Source organism: Gekko japonicus, unplaced genomic scaffold, assembly GCF_001447785.1.
Source record: "Gekko japonicus isolate JY-2015 unplaced genomic scaffold, Gekko_japonicus_V1.1 scaffold1221, whole genome shotgun sequence".
Taxonomy (NCBI): domain Eukaryota; kingdom Metazoa; phylum Chordata; class Lepidosauria; order Squamata; family Gekkonidae; genus Gekko; species Gekko japonicus.
The window spans coordinates 154675-170966 of NW_015176486.1; the positions used below are offsets into that span (position 1 = coordinate 154675).

Sequence of the window (16292 nt, forward strand, 5' to 3'; positions counted from 1 at the left end):
CATTATTTTGCTGCTCTGGATGGGTCACCAACCTCCAGGCGGTGGCCAGAGTTCCCCCGCCATTACAACTAATCTCCAGGTGACAGAGATCAGTTCACCAGGAGGAAACGGTCCCCTTGGAAGGTGAACTCTACGGCATAATACCCTGCTGAGGTCTCCAATCCCTGATCTTCTCAGGATCCACCCCCCCCCCCAAATCTCTAGGTATTTCCCAGCCTGGAGCGGGGAGGGGGGAGGCAGGAGCCCTTTCCTTCCCCATGGCACTGTTCTGAGCCTGTTTGGGTTCTCCTTCGAAAACAAAACAAAACAAAACAAAACAAGAAGCACAAGAAAACAAATGTAAACAAGTGAAGAAAGGTAATATGTTGTTGACCCCTGAGATTCAACCATACTTAGGCCAAACCTGCATTTGTCTTTCCCACCGGTGTCCCAGCCTTTTGACTCCGTCTTCAAAAAAGCTGTCTACATTTGGTGTCGTTTTCGCACCTCAACAGTGCATACACATCCGCATATGGTTATCGCCCTTTCGGGGCGGCTCCACTGTCATTGCACCTCCGCACTGCTTTAAAAGAATCTTCTCCAAACAACATTCAAACAAGCATAGAGAAAGACGGCATCACAGCAGCACAAAACGGATTTAAAAATGCAAATGCAGATTTGACCTTAGTTGTCTCCCAATGGAATGTACTGAAAATACTAAAGGAATGTACTGAAAATACTGAAGCCCAGCAAAGGTAAGAACTTTTTCAGTTTCAACCAATTAAGCATGTGAGTTACAAGTGGCTGCAACATCATCCACCAGTTTTCCTCTCCATCCTAAGCATTTACTTGCTTGCTTATTTCATTTAGGGTCTGCCATTATCACAGAGAAAGGTGGTTCCTGGTGCCAAACATACACGTCGACAGACCTCCAAGGAAAAGAGGGAGTGATCGCTCTCCCTTTCCTCTTTGATCGACTCCCTTTTATGCCTCCTGCCATCCAAACCCACTGAGTGATCATTTATACCTAGGGCAGCTGTTCCAGGACAGGTCTCAATGCCAAGTCTGTCTTAATGGGAACTCTGCAAAACAGATGCTGTGAGGATTTCCCAATTATAGAAGCCGACTCCTCTACCAACATCCAACTATTTGGCAATCAATTAATTAACTTGCACACTATTAGCTCATACTGCCAGTGTTTCCAAACTTCAGGTGCAGTCAGCCCTAAGGAAATCTTACAGCCCAAATGACCAGAAAAACCATATACCTTTGCCTATCATCGGGAGCAGCCAGAAGGTCATTTGCTTAAATCAGCATGAATGAAACACTAATCCTGAAGAAATCTTTCGTTTGACAGTACACACAGGTCAGAGAAGGCACTGTGTGTTAAGAGGCATTTCTTCCTCTGTGAGACACAATGGGGAAAACCTCTAAGAGCAGCTGAGATCAGCAGTTTTCTAAGTATTTATACTGAGATAATCTTTTTTTTAAAAAATGTTGCTTGATCAGGGCACCATTACCTTCAAATAATCTGACCGCTTAGTCAAAGTTTTCTGATAGGGGTTCCAGGTTTCCCACCCCTCGCTGGCCACTAGTGGGGGGATCGGGGCACAGGGTTGCCAGATCCAGGTTGAGAAGCTCATGGAGATTTGGGGGTGGAGCCTGGGGAGGACAGGGACCTCAGTGGGGTACAATGCCATAGGGCCATTGGGTTCATCCTCCAAAACAGCCATTTTCTCCAGGGGAACTGATCTCTGTAGTCTGGAGATGAGCTGTAATTCCGGGGGATCCTCAGGTCCCACCTGGAAGCTAGCATCCCTATTTTGTGATAAGTACATTCCTTCTCTTTTGCAATACATATGGCCCTTATTGTCCACAAGCTTACTTGTCCCCTTACTGTCCACAGGCTTTTTTACCAGGCACAAAACAGTTATTAGCTGCTACAGATGAGAATGGCAAACCTCACTGAACTCTCTACCTGTTACGAATCTGCACCGATAGGCTGTCTAAGCAAGAAGAGCACACTGTCTCTGTACAGAAAACAGAAGTTTATTTCTTCGTTTTACGTGTATTTTCAGTTCACCAGTTGTCTCGCTTACTTACTGGATTGTTACTGGTTTTCCCCGCAAGGATGAGTCTGGCTTTCACCTTGTTCATATTAAAGTTCTTCAAATAGGCTTCATAAATCCTCTTGGCAAGTGATTTGAGATCTGCCATTTCAGAATTCTCTACACCGTGTTCACCGGTCAGGACTTCAGCTTTCAGTTTTGCTTTCTCTGATCTTGGCATACGTCCAAATCGGATGGCTGAGGAGGGGGAAACACGTAGATAAATTGTACAACAACATATTTTTGTTCAACAGTTAGACACTGCAACAACACGGCAGGATCCTAGCACCTGCTGCGAAAATTTTCAAAAAATTAAACCTAAATCTAGCCAATACAACATCAGGCCTAGGGTTGCCAAGCTCCAGGTGGCACCTGGAGATCTGCTATTACAACCGATCTACAGGTGACGAAGATCAGTGCCCCTGGAGAAAATGGCCGCTTTGATGGGTGGACTCTATGGCATTATATACCCTGTTGAGGTCCTTCCCCTCCCCTCCCCAAACCCCACCCTCCCTAGCCTCCACCCCTCAAAATCTCCAGTTTTTTCCAACCCAGAGCTGGCAATCCTAACTCAGGCCCAAGATGTCCTTGAAGGACCACCTCCGCCCATATTGTCCAGCCTGCCAGTGAAGACCTGCCTCACAAACCCTGTTCCCTGTGCGCTCACCTTCAGAGACCAGGCAGGTGGCAACCAGAGACAGGGCCGTTTCATTAGCGGCACCTTGCTTTTAGAATGCTCTTCCCCTTGAGACTCACCTGGTATCAATATTGCTTTCTTTTAGGCACCGGGGCAAAACATAGCCTTTTGTTTTTAAAAAGCCAGACTTTTAATTAAGGTGTTGAATTTCTAACACTATTTTAGTCTGGCCACTCGTTTTAAGCTGGCGGTGGTCTGTTTTTGTGGTCTATGTTTCTGGGTTTTTAATGCTGGATTTTAATTCATACTGCTTGCTTTTGTTATTTTTAATTTGTCAGCTGCCTCAGGCAGGTTTCCTGGAGAGGCGGCATAAAAATTTCCTAAACAAATGCCAGAATTGTTCTTCCAAGATTTAGGCACGTGGTGGAAATTTGCCAATTTTCCTAATCTGGTGTAGCCAACCTATGCTCTGCACATATCACCTCAAAGGGAAAAGACTCCTTCAGAAACTCCTTCAACGGTGTGAACCTCTGGGAGAGTTTCTCCTGACCTCTACATCTGCACAGATCTCCTTTAGTAGTCTTGGAATCAGGGGTCATTTCCTGCAGGAGCGCACAGGATCGGAGCTCCGGCAGTAAAGAGCCCAGGGGGCGGGCACATGCAACAAGCTCCACCCCCTGCTCCCAGCAGCCCTCAGTCAGAGCAAGAAGCAGCCAGGTAAGCTGCAGAGCTCCCCAGTCCAAAACAGTCCAGTGGCACCTTTAAGACCAAGTTTTATTCAGGTACAAGCTCTCCCTCCTCTGCAAGGACAGATCTGCACGTCCCCCCCCCCCCCCCCCCCCCCCACCCGCATAGCTAGCAATCCAAAAACAGTCCAGTGGAGCCTGAGCAGTGGGTGTTGCCTTCTGACACACTTCTGGTGATGTCAGGGGGTGTGGCATATGCAAATAAGGTATGCAAATAAGTTATGCAAATGAGCTCCTGCACCTCTTTTTTTACAAAATGACCCCTGCTTGGAATAATATGCTGTTTTTAACCTGCAAAAACTGCTTAGTTGTAACATACACTTGAGGTCACCTGTGTCAAAGTTCCACTGTGATCGCTATAGTCTGTTGAAAGTGGTGCCCAAAACAAGGAACTCAGACATACAGAGAAGGCCTTCTGTAGCTATCTGGGACTCCCTTGCACAAGTAGCAAGACCTTCCCATTTGGACAAGTATTTAGCAATCAGAGGAAAAAAAGAGGGTTATTTTCCATGTTATTTTTAATACTTCTACATTCCAAGTTTCATATTATTTTCAAATTTGTTGCAAGCTTCAGCTGCTTGTGGTCAGGCTCATTAGAAATCCAAATGAGTGAACAGGGTTGCCAGGTCCCTCCTGGTGGGGGATGGGAGGGACTTACTGGGAGCAGCAAGGAGAACCATCGAATGTACAGCGATGTGTGCATGTCACTTCCCATGTGACCCAGAAGTGACATCATCAAGTCCGGGAAGTCAAAGGTGACACTTTTGTATTTGGGCAAAAGCTCTATGGTAAATTTGGATTCTACCATAGAGTTTTTACCCAAATACCAGAAATACCGGATGTGATGATGTCACTTTTGGGTCATGTGGGTAGTGACATAGGCATGTCACTGTACATTGGATGGATCTTCCTCTTTTTTGGAGTAAGTCCCCCCCCAATTGGCCAGCTGATCAGCGGCAGGGAGGCAGGACCTAGCAGTGGGGGACCCACGAGTAAACAATAAACAAATGTTTTGGAGAAAGTAGGGGGATACAGAATTAACCCAGTGAAGCACTATATAAATTCAAGTATTGCTGTTAAATTCTGTTCAGACGAATGAGGTGAGCAAAAGGTTCTTTATGACAGAGACAGAAATGCCAGTCCAGTCATACAGGGAAGGTTAGTTTATAAAAGGCATGTCATATCACTTATCAGATACTTCCAACACACAAAGAAACTTGAAGGCAAAATGTTATAAGGTGAGTTTAGTATAACGGCTAAGAATAGCTGACACCCTTCCTCCTTATGGCAATGAGATTCAAAACTCTGATTCTGCTTTAGTTGGCTGCGTTGGTGACCTGCCATGCTGCTATGTTCTGGAAACCACTGCAGGCATTTTATTGCTGGATTTTAGAGTTCTTGCTCATCGCCCTGAGAGCTGAGTATGGCACATCCATCTCTTAAGAGAAATAAGGATAGCTCACCCCAAAATAAACACTCAGTTTTATTATTCCGGCACTCAGACAGCAAGGCAAACGCCACTCTGTGCTACTGCGCAAGGCAGCAGAGGACCAAAACTGCGGGCACCTTTACCTGCCATAGGAACTACAAAAATAATGCATTTCCACTAGAATAACTTGTATAAGGTACTGTTTCGTTATTACTTTCTTTTATACTAGTTCCGTGACTCTTAATTAGGGCTGCCAACCTCCTGGGGGCAGCTGGAGATCTCCTGCTATTACAACTAATCTCCAGGTGACAGAGATCAGTTCACCTGGAGAAAATGGCCACTTTGGAAGGTGGACTCTATGGCATTATACACCACTGAAGTCCCTCCCCTCCCTAAACCCCACCCTCCTCAGGCTCCACCCCCCGAAATCTCCAGGTATTTCTCAAGTCTACTCTCCATTGTAGTGTTCAATGGCTGACTGTAGGGAATTCTGCTCCTTTTGCTTTCTCATGCTATGGCAGCTATGCAGCTCAGTAAGGGTAGAACTTACTGGGTACACTTACCCCTGAAATTCAGCTTCTCCTAATGGAAAATGGTGAGCTGAAGGAAGGCAGCCACTAGTGCGGCTGGGCAAGCTGTTGCACTCCAAATATGTGCAACACTATCCTTCGCCTGGCTGAGGGCAATTCTGAATCTGACATCCGCTCCACATTTTCTCAACCAGGAGGAAAAAGCGCAGCTCAAAACCACATTCAAATACCTTGGGGCAACGCTGTACTGACTGCAAAGTCATCCCTGAACAGCCATAAATCTATGCAGAAGGTACCATAAAATCTGATGATCAAAGAAAGTGAAAGCAGCATGCAACGCAGAGGGGAATTTCTGTTCCAATGTAGGTTTCATAAAACAATGGAGGGAAAAGCCAATGGAGAATCACCCTGAGAGGTTTGGCAAATAGAAGATCTCCAGTTTCAACTTTTCTCAGGCAACACCCTAGTACAAGTCGTAAAATAGCCCTTCCACATATGGCTCAAGTGGTAGGGCACCTTGGGATCCAACCAAATATGCGCTATGTAGGCACTACTACCAAATAGGCCCTACAAATATGCGCTACACTTAAGTGGGCATTGATACTGGTTTTAAAGACAATCTGTAGTGAATGTACATGTTATCTGATGTCACCTATTCCCATTGGGTCATGGTGGAGGTAAAAAAATATATAGTCATTCTTACCTACCATTATGAGACATTCCAACAGAAAGGCACTTTTGGAAACGACAGTATTGGCACTTGTTACGATTTTTTTTCTGAATTTTGCAGCTGCGGTCACATCTATCATAGACCAGCTTTAGTCTGATTGTTCGCCTAAAAAAACCCTGTGAAAAATTTGAAGAAGATTAGTGAGCACCATTCAACATTAAACACATTTTACATTTTACCTACAAAAGACTTCCCCCCCCCTTTTGTTCACCAGCCAGCTACATGATTTAATAGCAGCAGGAAGAGACATTATGCAAAAAACAAGTTAAGCATTAATATGTCACGAAAGTCTATGGCGAATATTTTTGAGCATGTGCTTACGTGTCCTCACACAATACCTATTACATAACAAGTAATTTAAATGTTGTTTGATAACATAGCTCTGAAGTTTAAAGTACACCTTTCCCGGAAAGGCTATGAGTGGAATCCAAAAGGACCATGTGTGAACTTTCACCGGCAAACAGGCTTTTGGCTGATGCAGGGAACATGCTTACCCATAAAAGAGCAGCAAGAATATCTAGCACATCACGGCTCTCGGGATTTTGATAAACTGTAGCACTGCTATTCTAGATTGCTGTTATATTTCATACTGCAAATGTACAATAGTTTCCCTCCCCCAGGAATTCAAGTCAGATTGAAAGGCAGAACACGGCTCATGATGTTTACACTCATCCCACTGTCACTCCTAATAAAAAGGTTTCACAGGTTTTTATTATAGCTTCCCTCCCCCCTTTGCAAGAATTTAAAACCCAAGTTTGTAGAGCGCCACAAGCCAAAAGGTACTCTTTGCCCTTAGATCTGAGCCTACGGCCCACAATCTCTGGCCCCGTGTCAGCTGTGCTGGTGCAACTGGTACTAGCCAGGGTGTCCTTGTGACTCGCCACAAGCAATATTCTCTCAATTTTTTCCCCTACTGAGTGGAGCAGTTCACATCCTAAGCAAAATATACCTGTGAATTCACTGCCACAGGAGGTGGTGGCGGCTACAAGCATGGACAGCTTCAAGAGGGAATTAGATAAACATATGGAGCAGGGGTCCATCAGTGGCTATTAGCCACAAGGGGCAAGTGATGCTCTGTATTCTTGGTGCTTGGGGGGGGGGGCAACAGTGGGAGGACTTCTGGTGTCCTGGCCCCACTGCTGGACCTCCTGATGGCACCTGGTATTTTTGGCCACTGTGTGACAGTGTTGGACTGGATGGGCCATTGGCCTGATCCAGCATTGGCTTCTCTTATGTTCTTATGCTGTAATCTTAAACTGGGCAATGGGCAGTGCAAGATCCTGCACAGCTCCAGACTGCTGCTGAATGGGGCTTCCTGTATTAATGAGCTGCCGCTCACTTGCACAGATTAGAGAGAACACTGATCCAAAGCTCTGAGATTGTACTGGGGGGGGGGATGTTGGGCTGTATATTTTTGTTTATATTATATACACATTTAATTTTGTAGACTGCTTTGGGTTCCCAGTGCAGGAGAAAAAGCAGGCTAAAATATTTAAAATGCAACTTTGCAAAATGTATGTCATTAAAGACAGCAATGGGATGAAAACATAGATCCAGGCAGGCAGCCGTGTTGGTCTGAAGCAGTAAAAAACAAAGTTTCAATCCAGTGGCACCTTTAAGACCAACAAAGTTTTATTCAAGGTATGAGCTTTCATGTGCATGAACACTTCCTCAGATACACTGAAATGGAAGTTAACAGTTCATACATATAGACAGAGGGCGAACAACAAAGAAGATGCAACAGAGGTGAAGACCAAACAAGTTAAAGAGGCAGACAGAGGTGGAGCCACAGTACGTTGACATCTTTATGGCCAACTTGGAGCAATGCTTCTTAAACTCCCACCCACTCATACCTCTCTTATACCTGCGTTACATCGATGGCATTTTTATTGTCCGGACTATGGTAAAGAAACCCTGGACATATTCCACCAGGCATGCAATGACTTTCACCCCTCCATCAACCTGACAATGAACCAATCTATGCAAGAAATACATTTTACGGACACTACTGTAAAAAAATACACAGTGGACACATAGACACCACCTTATACTGGAAACCTACTGACCGACAAACATACCTCCAGCTACAATCCTAAACATACCAAACGATCCATTGTATACAGCCGGACTCTATGCTACAGCTGCATCTACTCCAGTCCTACAGACAGAGATTCTCACCTGAGGGATCTACATCAAACCTTTTTGGAGCTAAAGCATCCACCTGATGAAGACGGGAAACAGATTAACAAATGGTACCCAGAGAAAACCTGTTGCAAGACATGCCCAAAAGAGACAATAACAGAACACCACTAGTGGTCACATACAGCTCTCAACTCAAAACAGTTAAATGCATCATCAGTGACTTACTACCTCTACTGGATAATGACAGTTCTCTTTCAGAGGTTGGGGGGGGGATGTTTTCTTGCACACAGACAGCTCCCCCAGTTTCAAACAACTCCTCACCCACAATAATGTAAAATCTAATTTGAACATGGACACTGGTACCAGAGCTTGCAGTAAACCCAAATGCCAACTTTGCTGCCACATAAACTCAGACAACACAATCACTGGACCTAACAACATCAACTACACCATCTTAGGCTTATTCACATGCTCATCTTCTAACACTGTATAAGCCATTAAATGCCAACAATGCCCTTTGGTTCTCTACAGAGGGCGAACAGATCAAACCCTATGCCAAAGGATAAATGGACACAAATCTGACATCAAGAATCACAAGATTGAGAAACCTGTAGAACACTTCAGACTTCCAGGACATTCAGTGGGTGACCTCAAAGTAGCTGTTTTATTGTAAAGGAACTTCAGGAGCGGACTGGAAAGGGAAACTGCTGAATTACAGGTTATTACAACACTTGGAACAATCCCCCCCCCCGGACTTAACAGGGATATTGGTTTCTTATCTAACTACATATGGTAAACTCATTCAGTCCTTACATATGTATTCTCACCAAGAAGCAGGGCCGGCTCCAGCTTATTTTGCACCCTAGGCGAGGATCCTTTCTGCCCCCCCCCCATGCGCCCACCAATTTTCAAAAATAAATGCATTTTAGGAAGAATGAAAAACACAAATAATCAAGAAACTCCCAGAGTACGGGGCCGGGTGCAGTTTGGTGCCCCTAAGGGCCATCCCGCTCTAGGTGATCGCCTAGTTCGCCTAGTGAGTGAGCCGGCCCTGCCATGAAGGGCTATACATCCTCTTTATTTTCGTGTATTTCTTATTTGAAATAGTAGATTGGAATAGTGATTGTAATGTAATGAAATGAATATTGGAATGTATTTCTGTGATCTGGTGACATAGGAGACATAACACTGTGCAACCATTAACCCCACTTCAAAGAAGAGGATGCTGTTAGTTACCTCCATGCTTGAGAGGAGACAAATGGAATGTAACAGGATCTCAGTTAATTACTCTTAGCATTCCATAATTAAAAAGGATACATTTACACATTAGTTTCCTATTTTGAGGGGCTGCAGTGGCCCAGTGGTTAAGACACTGAACTGCAGACTGGAAGGTCAGTAGTTCAGCAGTTTGAGACCCGAGTGCCGCATGACGGAGTGAGCTCCTGTCTCTGGTCCCAGCTCCTGCCAACCTAGCAGTTTGAAAGAAATTGCAAGTAGATAAATAGGTACCACTTTGGTGGGAAGGTAACAGCGTTCCGTGCGCCTTGGCATCTAGTCATGTCAGCCACATGACCACGGAAACATCTTCGGACAGTGTTGGCTCTTCGGCTTGGAATCAGAGATGAGCATCACCCCCTAGAGTTGGATTCAACTGGCTTTCAAGCAAGGGAAACCTTTACCTTTACTTCCTATTTTGTCATATATATTTGCTTCACTGTGTTTCCCCCTGTAATTAAAGCCAAACAAATGGTGACCTTATAAACTTAGTTTGTTATTGCTGTTTGGTTTTTGCATCTGTTCAAACATCTTCATTATGTTCTATGCTAATTTGCTGTTCACCCTCCGCCTGTATGAATGGACTGTTAACTTCTGTTTCATCGTATCTGAGGAAGTGTGAATGCACACAAAAGCTCATACCTTGAATAAAACTTTGTTGGTCTCAAAGGTGCCACTGGACTCAAACTTTGTTCTAATGGAACAAAAAGTACACAATAACCTCATGGGAAATGGAGCTTCTTTCACACCGCTTTCAGCCCTCTTAAAAACAGTTGTCAGTCTCTGGATCTTACCTATGCTATGAATCTGGCATTTCAGACCAGTCACAAGACTTTGCCCCTTGATTTATACTAGCCTAAGATGATTTGCTTATATGAAGACAAATCCCAGAAGTTAGGTTGCCATGGTGCTTAGAAACTTCATTACGCACCTAGTATTTTTTGTGGTAGCAAATAGTTAGAAATATATAGTCATACACAACTGTCAAAGCTGAAATATGTGTCTGGCCCACAGATTTTTTGACCTGGCTTCTACAGCTAAAGAAAGTTTGTCAAGGTCTGTCTGAAGTGTTACTTCTGGGATGCTGGAGGTCTGCACGGAGCATTATACCTAGATATTTAACTTTTTAAACAATTTCCATTGATGTAATCTCTTGGATTTCTTTGATTGTATTTGGTGTACAGTTTTTCGTTAACAATTTGGTTTTCTTAAAGTTAATTTTTAAATCAGCCGCTTGTCCATAATCGCTTATTACTTCCAATAATTGGATAACCGAATCTTTAGGATTTTCCAGGATAAAGATTGGATTGAACTGAAAGAGTTTTGTCCTTAGAAGGTCATGATTTAACAATGGGTTGGCATGTGTATACCTGGTACGGAAAAGATAAGATCCATTCCACCTTCAAGAATCATTTATTAAGAGATGCATTAATTAATATATGGAATAAGATAAAAGAAATTTTTTACAAAAAAATTCCTAGATGGGTTTCTCTTTTGGAAGCTTTTGTTAAATCAACACTTATTACAAAGTTCAATAAAAAATCTTATGAAATATTGTTAGACAAAGCTAATAAATTAAAAACAGAAGAATTGCTCCTTAAAAAACATGATGTTAAATTAACCTGGTGGGAGAATATACAATTAAAGACCATATACAATAAAGATCTGTCAATAGGTTTTTATGATGATAAAAATGAATTGGACAAAATTTGGCTTTCATCAAATGATAAAATAATTATGTGTTAGATGACCTTGCTGGAATGTCTTATTTTGATACCCTTTTGGGATGAGATAATTTTAACCATAGAGCAAATATCTGGTATAAAATTGCAAGAACATCTTCTTTTTCATCAATGGAGTATAGATATACCAGTAGAGAGTATGAAACAGCAAATTGCCATTCTTTTAGCAGCGGCTAAAAATGCTGTTGCTCTACAGTGGAAAAGTAAACAGAGACCAAATAAACAGAACTAGCATGCTAAGCTATGAAATATGTATGTAAAGGCGAGAATTACAGAGTGTTAATGATTCCTACTCTCAAAGAACACGATCTAATTTTTCTGTGATGTGGTCTCCTATATTACAGTATTTGAAGCAACAGAAAGAAATCCCCGATATTATAGATTTATTACATTTATGGTGCCATAATTAATAATGTGCCAAATGATTGTTAGGATTAATAGTTGTATAAGATACATATGACCTATGTGGTGATCTGTTATAGTTGGAATTGTATATTTTATTATTATTGAGATTAATGTCTAGGTAAATTTGTAATTGATGTGTATGTAAACTTGTTATGGCCAATGGCTAAGACAATAAACTAAACTTGACTTGTATGTAAACTTGATTGGAAATCCAATAAAAAATTAAAAATTTTCTTTAAAAAAAAAAAAGGATGACCTTGTTAGATCTACGACGTTATCCTGAACGAGAGACTTAGGACATTGTATTGAAATGGATGAATGGTTTAAAATTTGGAAAATGACTAAATGTATGAGAGCTATTCCATTTAAAGAAAATGTGTTTAAAATACTTCATAGGTGGTACTGGCCTCCGGAAAGGATCGCAAAATGTTTCCCAAATTGCTCAAGTAACTGCTGGAAATGTAAAACCAATGTAGGCTCATTTTTTCATATGTGGTGGCGATGTGTAAAAATCCAAAACTACTGGAAGAAAATTCAGAGAATAATAAGAGAAGTAGTACATGTAGATTTGTCACTTAAACCTAAAATTTACTTGTTAAATATGATCCCAAAGGAGTTTGACGATAACGAAACATATGTGATGATATATATTTTGACGGCAGCAAGAATCCTTTGGGCTAAATACTGGAAATCAGACAAAATACTTCAAAGAGAAGAATTAATATGTAAATTAATGAATGGAGCAGAAGGTGATGAACTGAATGTATTACTATGCGGGAAGGATGAAAAGATTTTTGAAAAAAGGTGGCCGGGACTGTATCAGTGGATAGAGAAAGAACAAAACAATAGACTCTAATGTATATTTACTTTTGTATATGTTTATTTTCTTGTAAGTGTTTATAAACTTATAAATATTTTTTTTTAAAAAAAACAAAAAATAAAATCAAGGCTCATTCAACACATTTGAAACTTCAGCTTAAACTTTTTGATGTTTTTGATTCTTAGGAGCTTGGTCTCCGAGCTCACATAGGAAACACGTGGCAGGTGCTTCTCATGGAATAAAGGCTGGGCACATCTCTCGTCTTTCCCAATGTTGTGCAGGCACCTTCCAGTTCCCAATCTTTTATCTCTCATGGCTCTTCTCCAGGGAGTGGCCTTGTTATTTTGCCCTAGTCCAATTCTTGCAACTGTTTTTGTCAGCAAAACTCTCCCAACACTCATTTCATAACTCGTTGCCAACTGAATGCATCCACAGTTGCTCACCATTCATTACAACAGCACCCATACGAAAACACGCTGAGAAAAACCAAGAATAGCTTTATACACACTGAAACTACTGTGCAAATTACAGAAATATCACACAGAGTGGTGTTCAGATACTGCAACAGACTAGCTTCTCATCCAATTCACTCTGTATCTATTCCTGACTGTGTATTCACAGCAAGGCTGTTTTCTTTTCTAATTCACAATTTTCAAATAAAAATAGGCACAGCAACCCAACATATATTTGTGTATACTATATTTCAGGAACAAAACCTATATTTCATGTAAACCATGAGTAAGGATGTGTCACTGGTGATCAAGATCAAGTTAATTCATGCCATAGTATTCCCCATTACTATGTATGGGTGTGAAAGTTGGACAATGAAGGAAGTTGACGGGAAGAAAGTTGATTCATTTGAAATGTGGTGTTGGAGAAGAGTTTTACAGATACTATGGACCTCCAAAAAGACAAACGAGTGGGTCCTAGATCAAATCAAGTCTGAACTCTTCTCCTAGGATGTGAAATCACTAAACTGAGATTATCATACTTTGTTCATATTCCCAGAAGTCAAGAGTTGCTGGAAAACACAATAATTCTAGGAAAAGTTGAAGGCAGTAGGAAAAGGGGAAGACTCAACATGAGATGGATTGATTCAGTCAAGGCCCTCAATTTGCAAGACCTGAGCAAGGCTGTTAATGATAGGACATTTTTGGAGATCGGGTTGCCAATTTCCAGCTGAGGGCTGGAGTTCTCCTGGAATTAACAATTGATCTCTGGAAGAAATGGCAGCTTGGCAGGTTGAACTCTATGGCATACCATAGAGGCTAGAAGAAAAAGACATCCTAGAGTGTCAACACATTCCCTTCACAACTCTGCCCACCCCAGGCGTTGCCCCCAAATCTCCAGGAAATTCCCAGGTCAGAGTTGGCAACCCACTTTGGAGATCATTAATTCACAGGGTTGCCATATGTTGGAAGCAACCTGACGGCACTTAACACACACAAACCACGGTCCGTAAGTTTTAAGTAAACACACAAAAAAGAAAATAAAGAAATCCCATGCTGCAAATCCAAACACATTTACTGTCTTCCAGAGATCTTCAAGCAAAAATGCTAGACACCTAACAGCACAATCCTATGTGGAGTTCCTAGAATCTACGTTCTTTATTTCAGTCAGTTGCCACTAAAGTAACTCTGCATAGGATTTCACAGTTGGTCTTCACAAATCTGTTTCTCTTAATCGGGGCCTACATGACTGAGTTTTAGAACTTATCCCCCCCCCCCCGACTTAAGTTACAAGTTGTTTCTGTAAAAGCAAGCAAAAAATAATTCTTCCTATGAATCAGGCAGGCCTTCATTAGGAGAAACATATTTGTGACGCTCACATTCCTGCAAGCCAGTCCAGGCGTCAACTGCCACTCGCCAGCATCACTTAGCCCCTGGATGTTGCTGACAGTACCTTGCAGCCTTCACAAGCATGGACTCCGTAATGGTATCCGGAAGCTTTATCTCCACATATTCTACATTCAATGTTTAGTGTTGCACCAGGTGGTTCATCTTTGCTACCTGGAGCTGTCACAAGATTCACAGATGAAGGACTTGATGCTGGCGAAAGAGAATCTGATGAGGGGGGACAAAAAAGGAAATATCAGCAAATGTTACAGAATGCACTCTCTTGATTTTTTTAAATCTTTTATTTTTATTTTATTTCATACTATTACAGAATATCAACATACAATAAAAATATTGATACAGTAACAGCAAAGAAGATGAAGTTAACTTTCCAAACAGTATCTTATTAACAAACAACTTAAGAACAATAACTGTATCAAACTTATAGATAACATCCAAATTAAAGGTTAAAGAACGACAACAACCTAATGAAACATGTATAGTGACAAGGCATTTGTCCAAGGATTACATGGTCTGAGCATCATAAACCTGTTTTGTTTAGCTAGCAAAACCTTCTATTTGTTCATCGGGCTGTGAGTATTTTTGATTAGACTATGTTGGGCGGACCATTCAGCAATTTTGTCATCAGTCAGATATTCCCCTAGTTTAGTGTACCAATTAATCTATAGAGGGGACAGCCTGGTTTTTCCAATTCTTTGCAATGATGCACTTAGCTGCAGTGAAAAGTACAGAAATCAGTTCTCTTATCGACTTTTGGGTACACATTTTGGGCCACAAATTAAGAAGGATCAAGGCAGGGTCTTTGGGAATCAGCAAATGTTATGGAATGCACTCTCTTAATCAGCAGCATTCCAGAAGTTACCCAGAAAGGTCAGTTTAAAAACCCCTTACTTTTCAGATGTCAGAAAACTACCACACAATATCCTTTTGAGGAAGAAGGCATTTAAATGTAGCATACTTTAAAGGGCTTGTAAAAGGATGGCCTTGCAGCTCACTTCCTAGCAGGAAAAGAGAACTGAAGCAGCCACCTGTGGGGGGAGGGGCAACCTTGAGCCATGGCATAGCGCCACAATGTTAGCAAATGACCTCAAAGTCCAACATTTGCTCATTTCATCACTGAGTGAGGATTTCCTCCTTTCCGGACTCCTCACTGGTTAGGATCCTGACGACAAAGCTTGCATTACCTTTTACCATCCTTTATACATTGAGTATAATCAGTGTTATCTGTAAGCTGAGTTGGTGTTCCCTGTAAGCTGAGTTGGTGTGAGCGAGCTCGTGGTTTTTTAGCCTCTGGCTCACACATTTCTGTCTTAGCTCAGGAAGGGATGGCTCCAGAGCAAGCTAATCTATGCAGTAGCCAAATCGCTCGCTCACAACTTTTATGCCAGGAGCTCACAAAGTAGAATTTTTGCTCACAAGACTCCACAGCTTAGAGGGAGCACTGCTCCCAATGTGTTAAAAATAAAACTGACCGAGGCTTCCTTTGCTGCCGAAAGGCCAAGTCAATGTCATTGCCAATACACAGAAACAGGAGAGAATACGGGGTGTTTGTTTGTTTGGTGGTGCAACTCTGAGACTAGGAGCATGACTAGGAAGTCCTACTTGACTGAAAGCTGGGGAATCAAAGAAGTAACGGGAAATATCCTGGGAACGTAGCTTTTACCCCTTGGAAACGTCCTTGCAGCCAGTATTTTGCTTGTATTTATTAGGAATCACGGGGCGGTTCACTCTAGACCCCACACAAGCACTTCAGACACGTGAAGGGGCCCCCTCCTGAGCTCATGGATAGGTGGCAGGTGTGATGTTCATCTTGGGTTGCCAGCTCTGGCTTGGAAGATTTGGGGGTGGTACCTGAGGAGGGCAGAGTGTGGAAAGGGCAGGGACTTCAGCAGG

At 42.2% G+C, this 16292-nt stretch overlaps 1 protein-coding gene across 1 annotated transcript in view; it reads right to left on the reverse strand.

Annotated features, from left to right (window-relative positions):
- The window catches only part of PPARA (peroxisome proliferator-activated receptor alpha), a 46861-nt gene that overhangs the window by 5880 nt on the left and 24689 nt on the right, over positions 1-16292 (reverse strand). Inside the window, exons 3-5 of the mRNA XM_015427228.1 lie at positions 14446-14606; positions 6137-6275; positions 2083-2285 (exon numbers count right to left, since the gene is read on the reverse strand). Of these exons, the coding sequence (XP_015282714.1) occupies positions 2083-2285; positions 6137-6275; positions 14446-14606 (503 nt within the window). The remainder of the gene's footprint in view (positions 1-2082; positions 2286-6136; positions 6276-14445; positions 14607-16292) is intronic.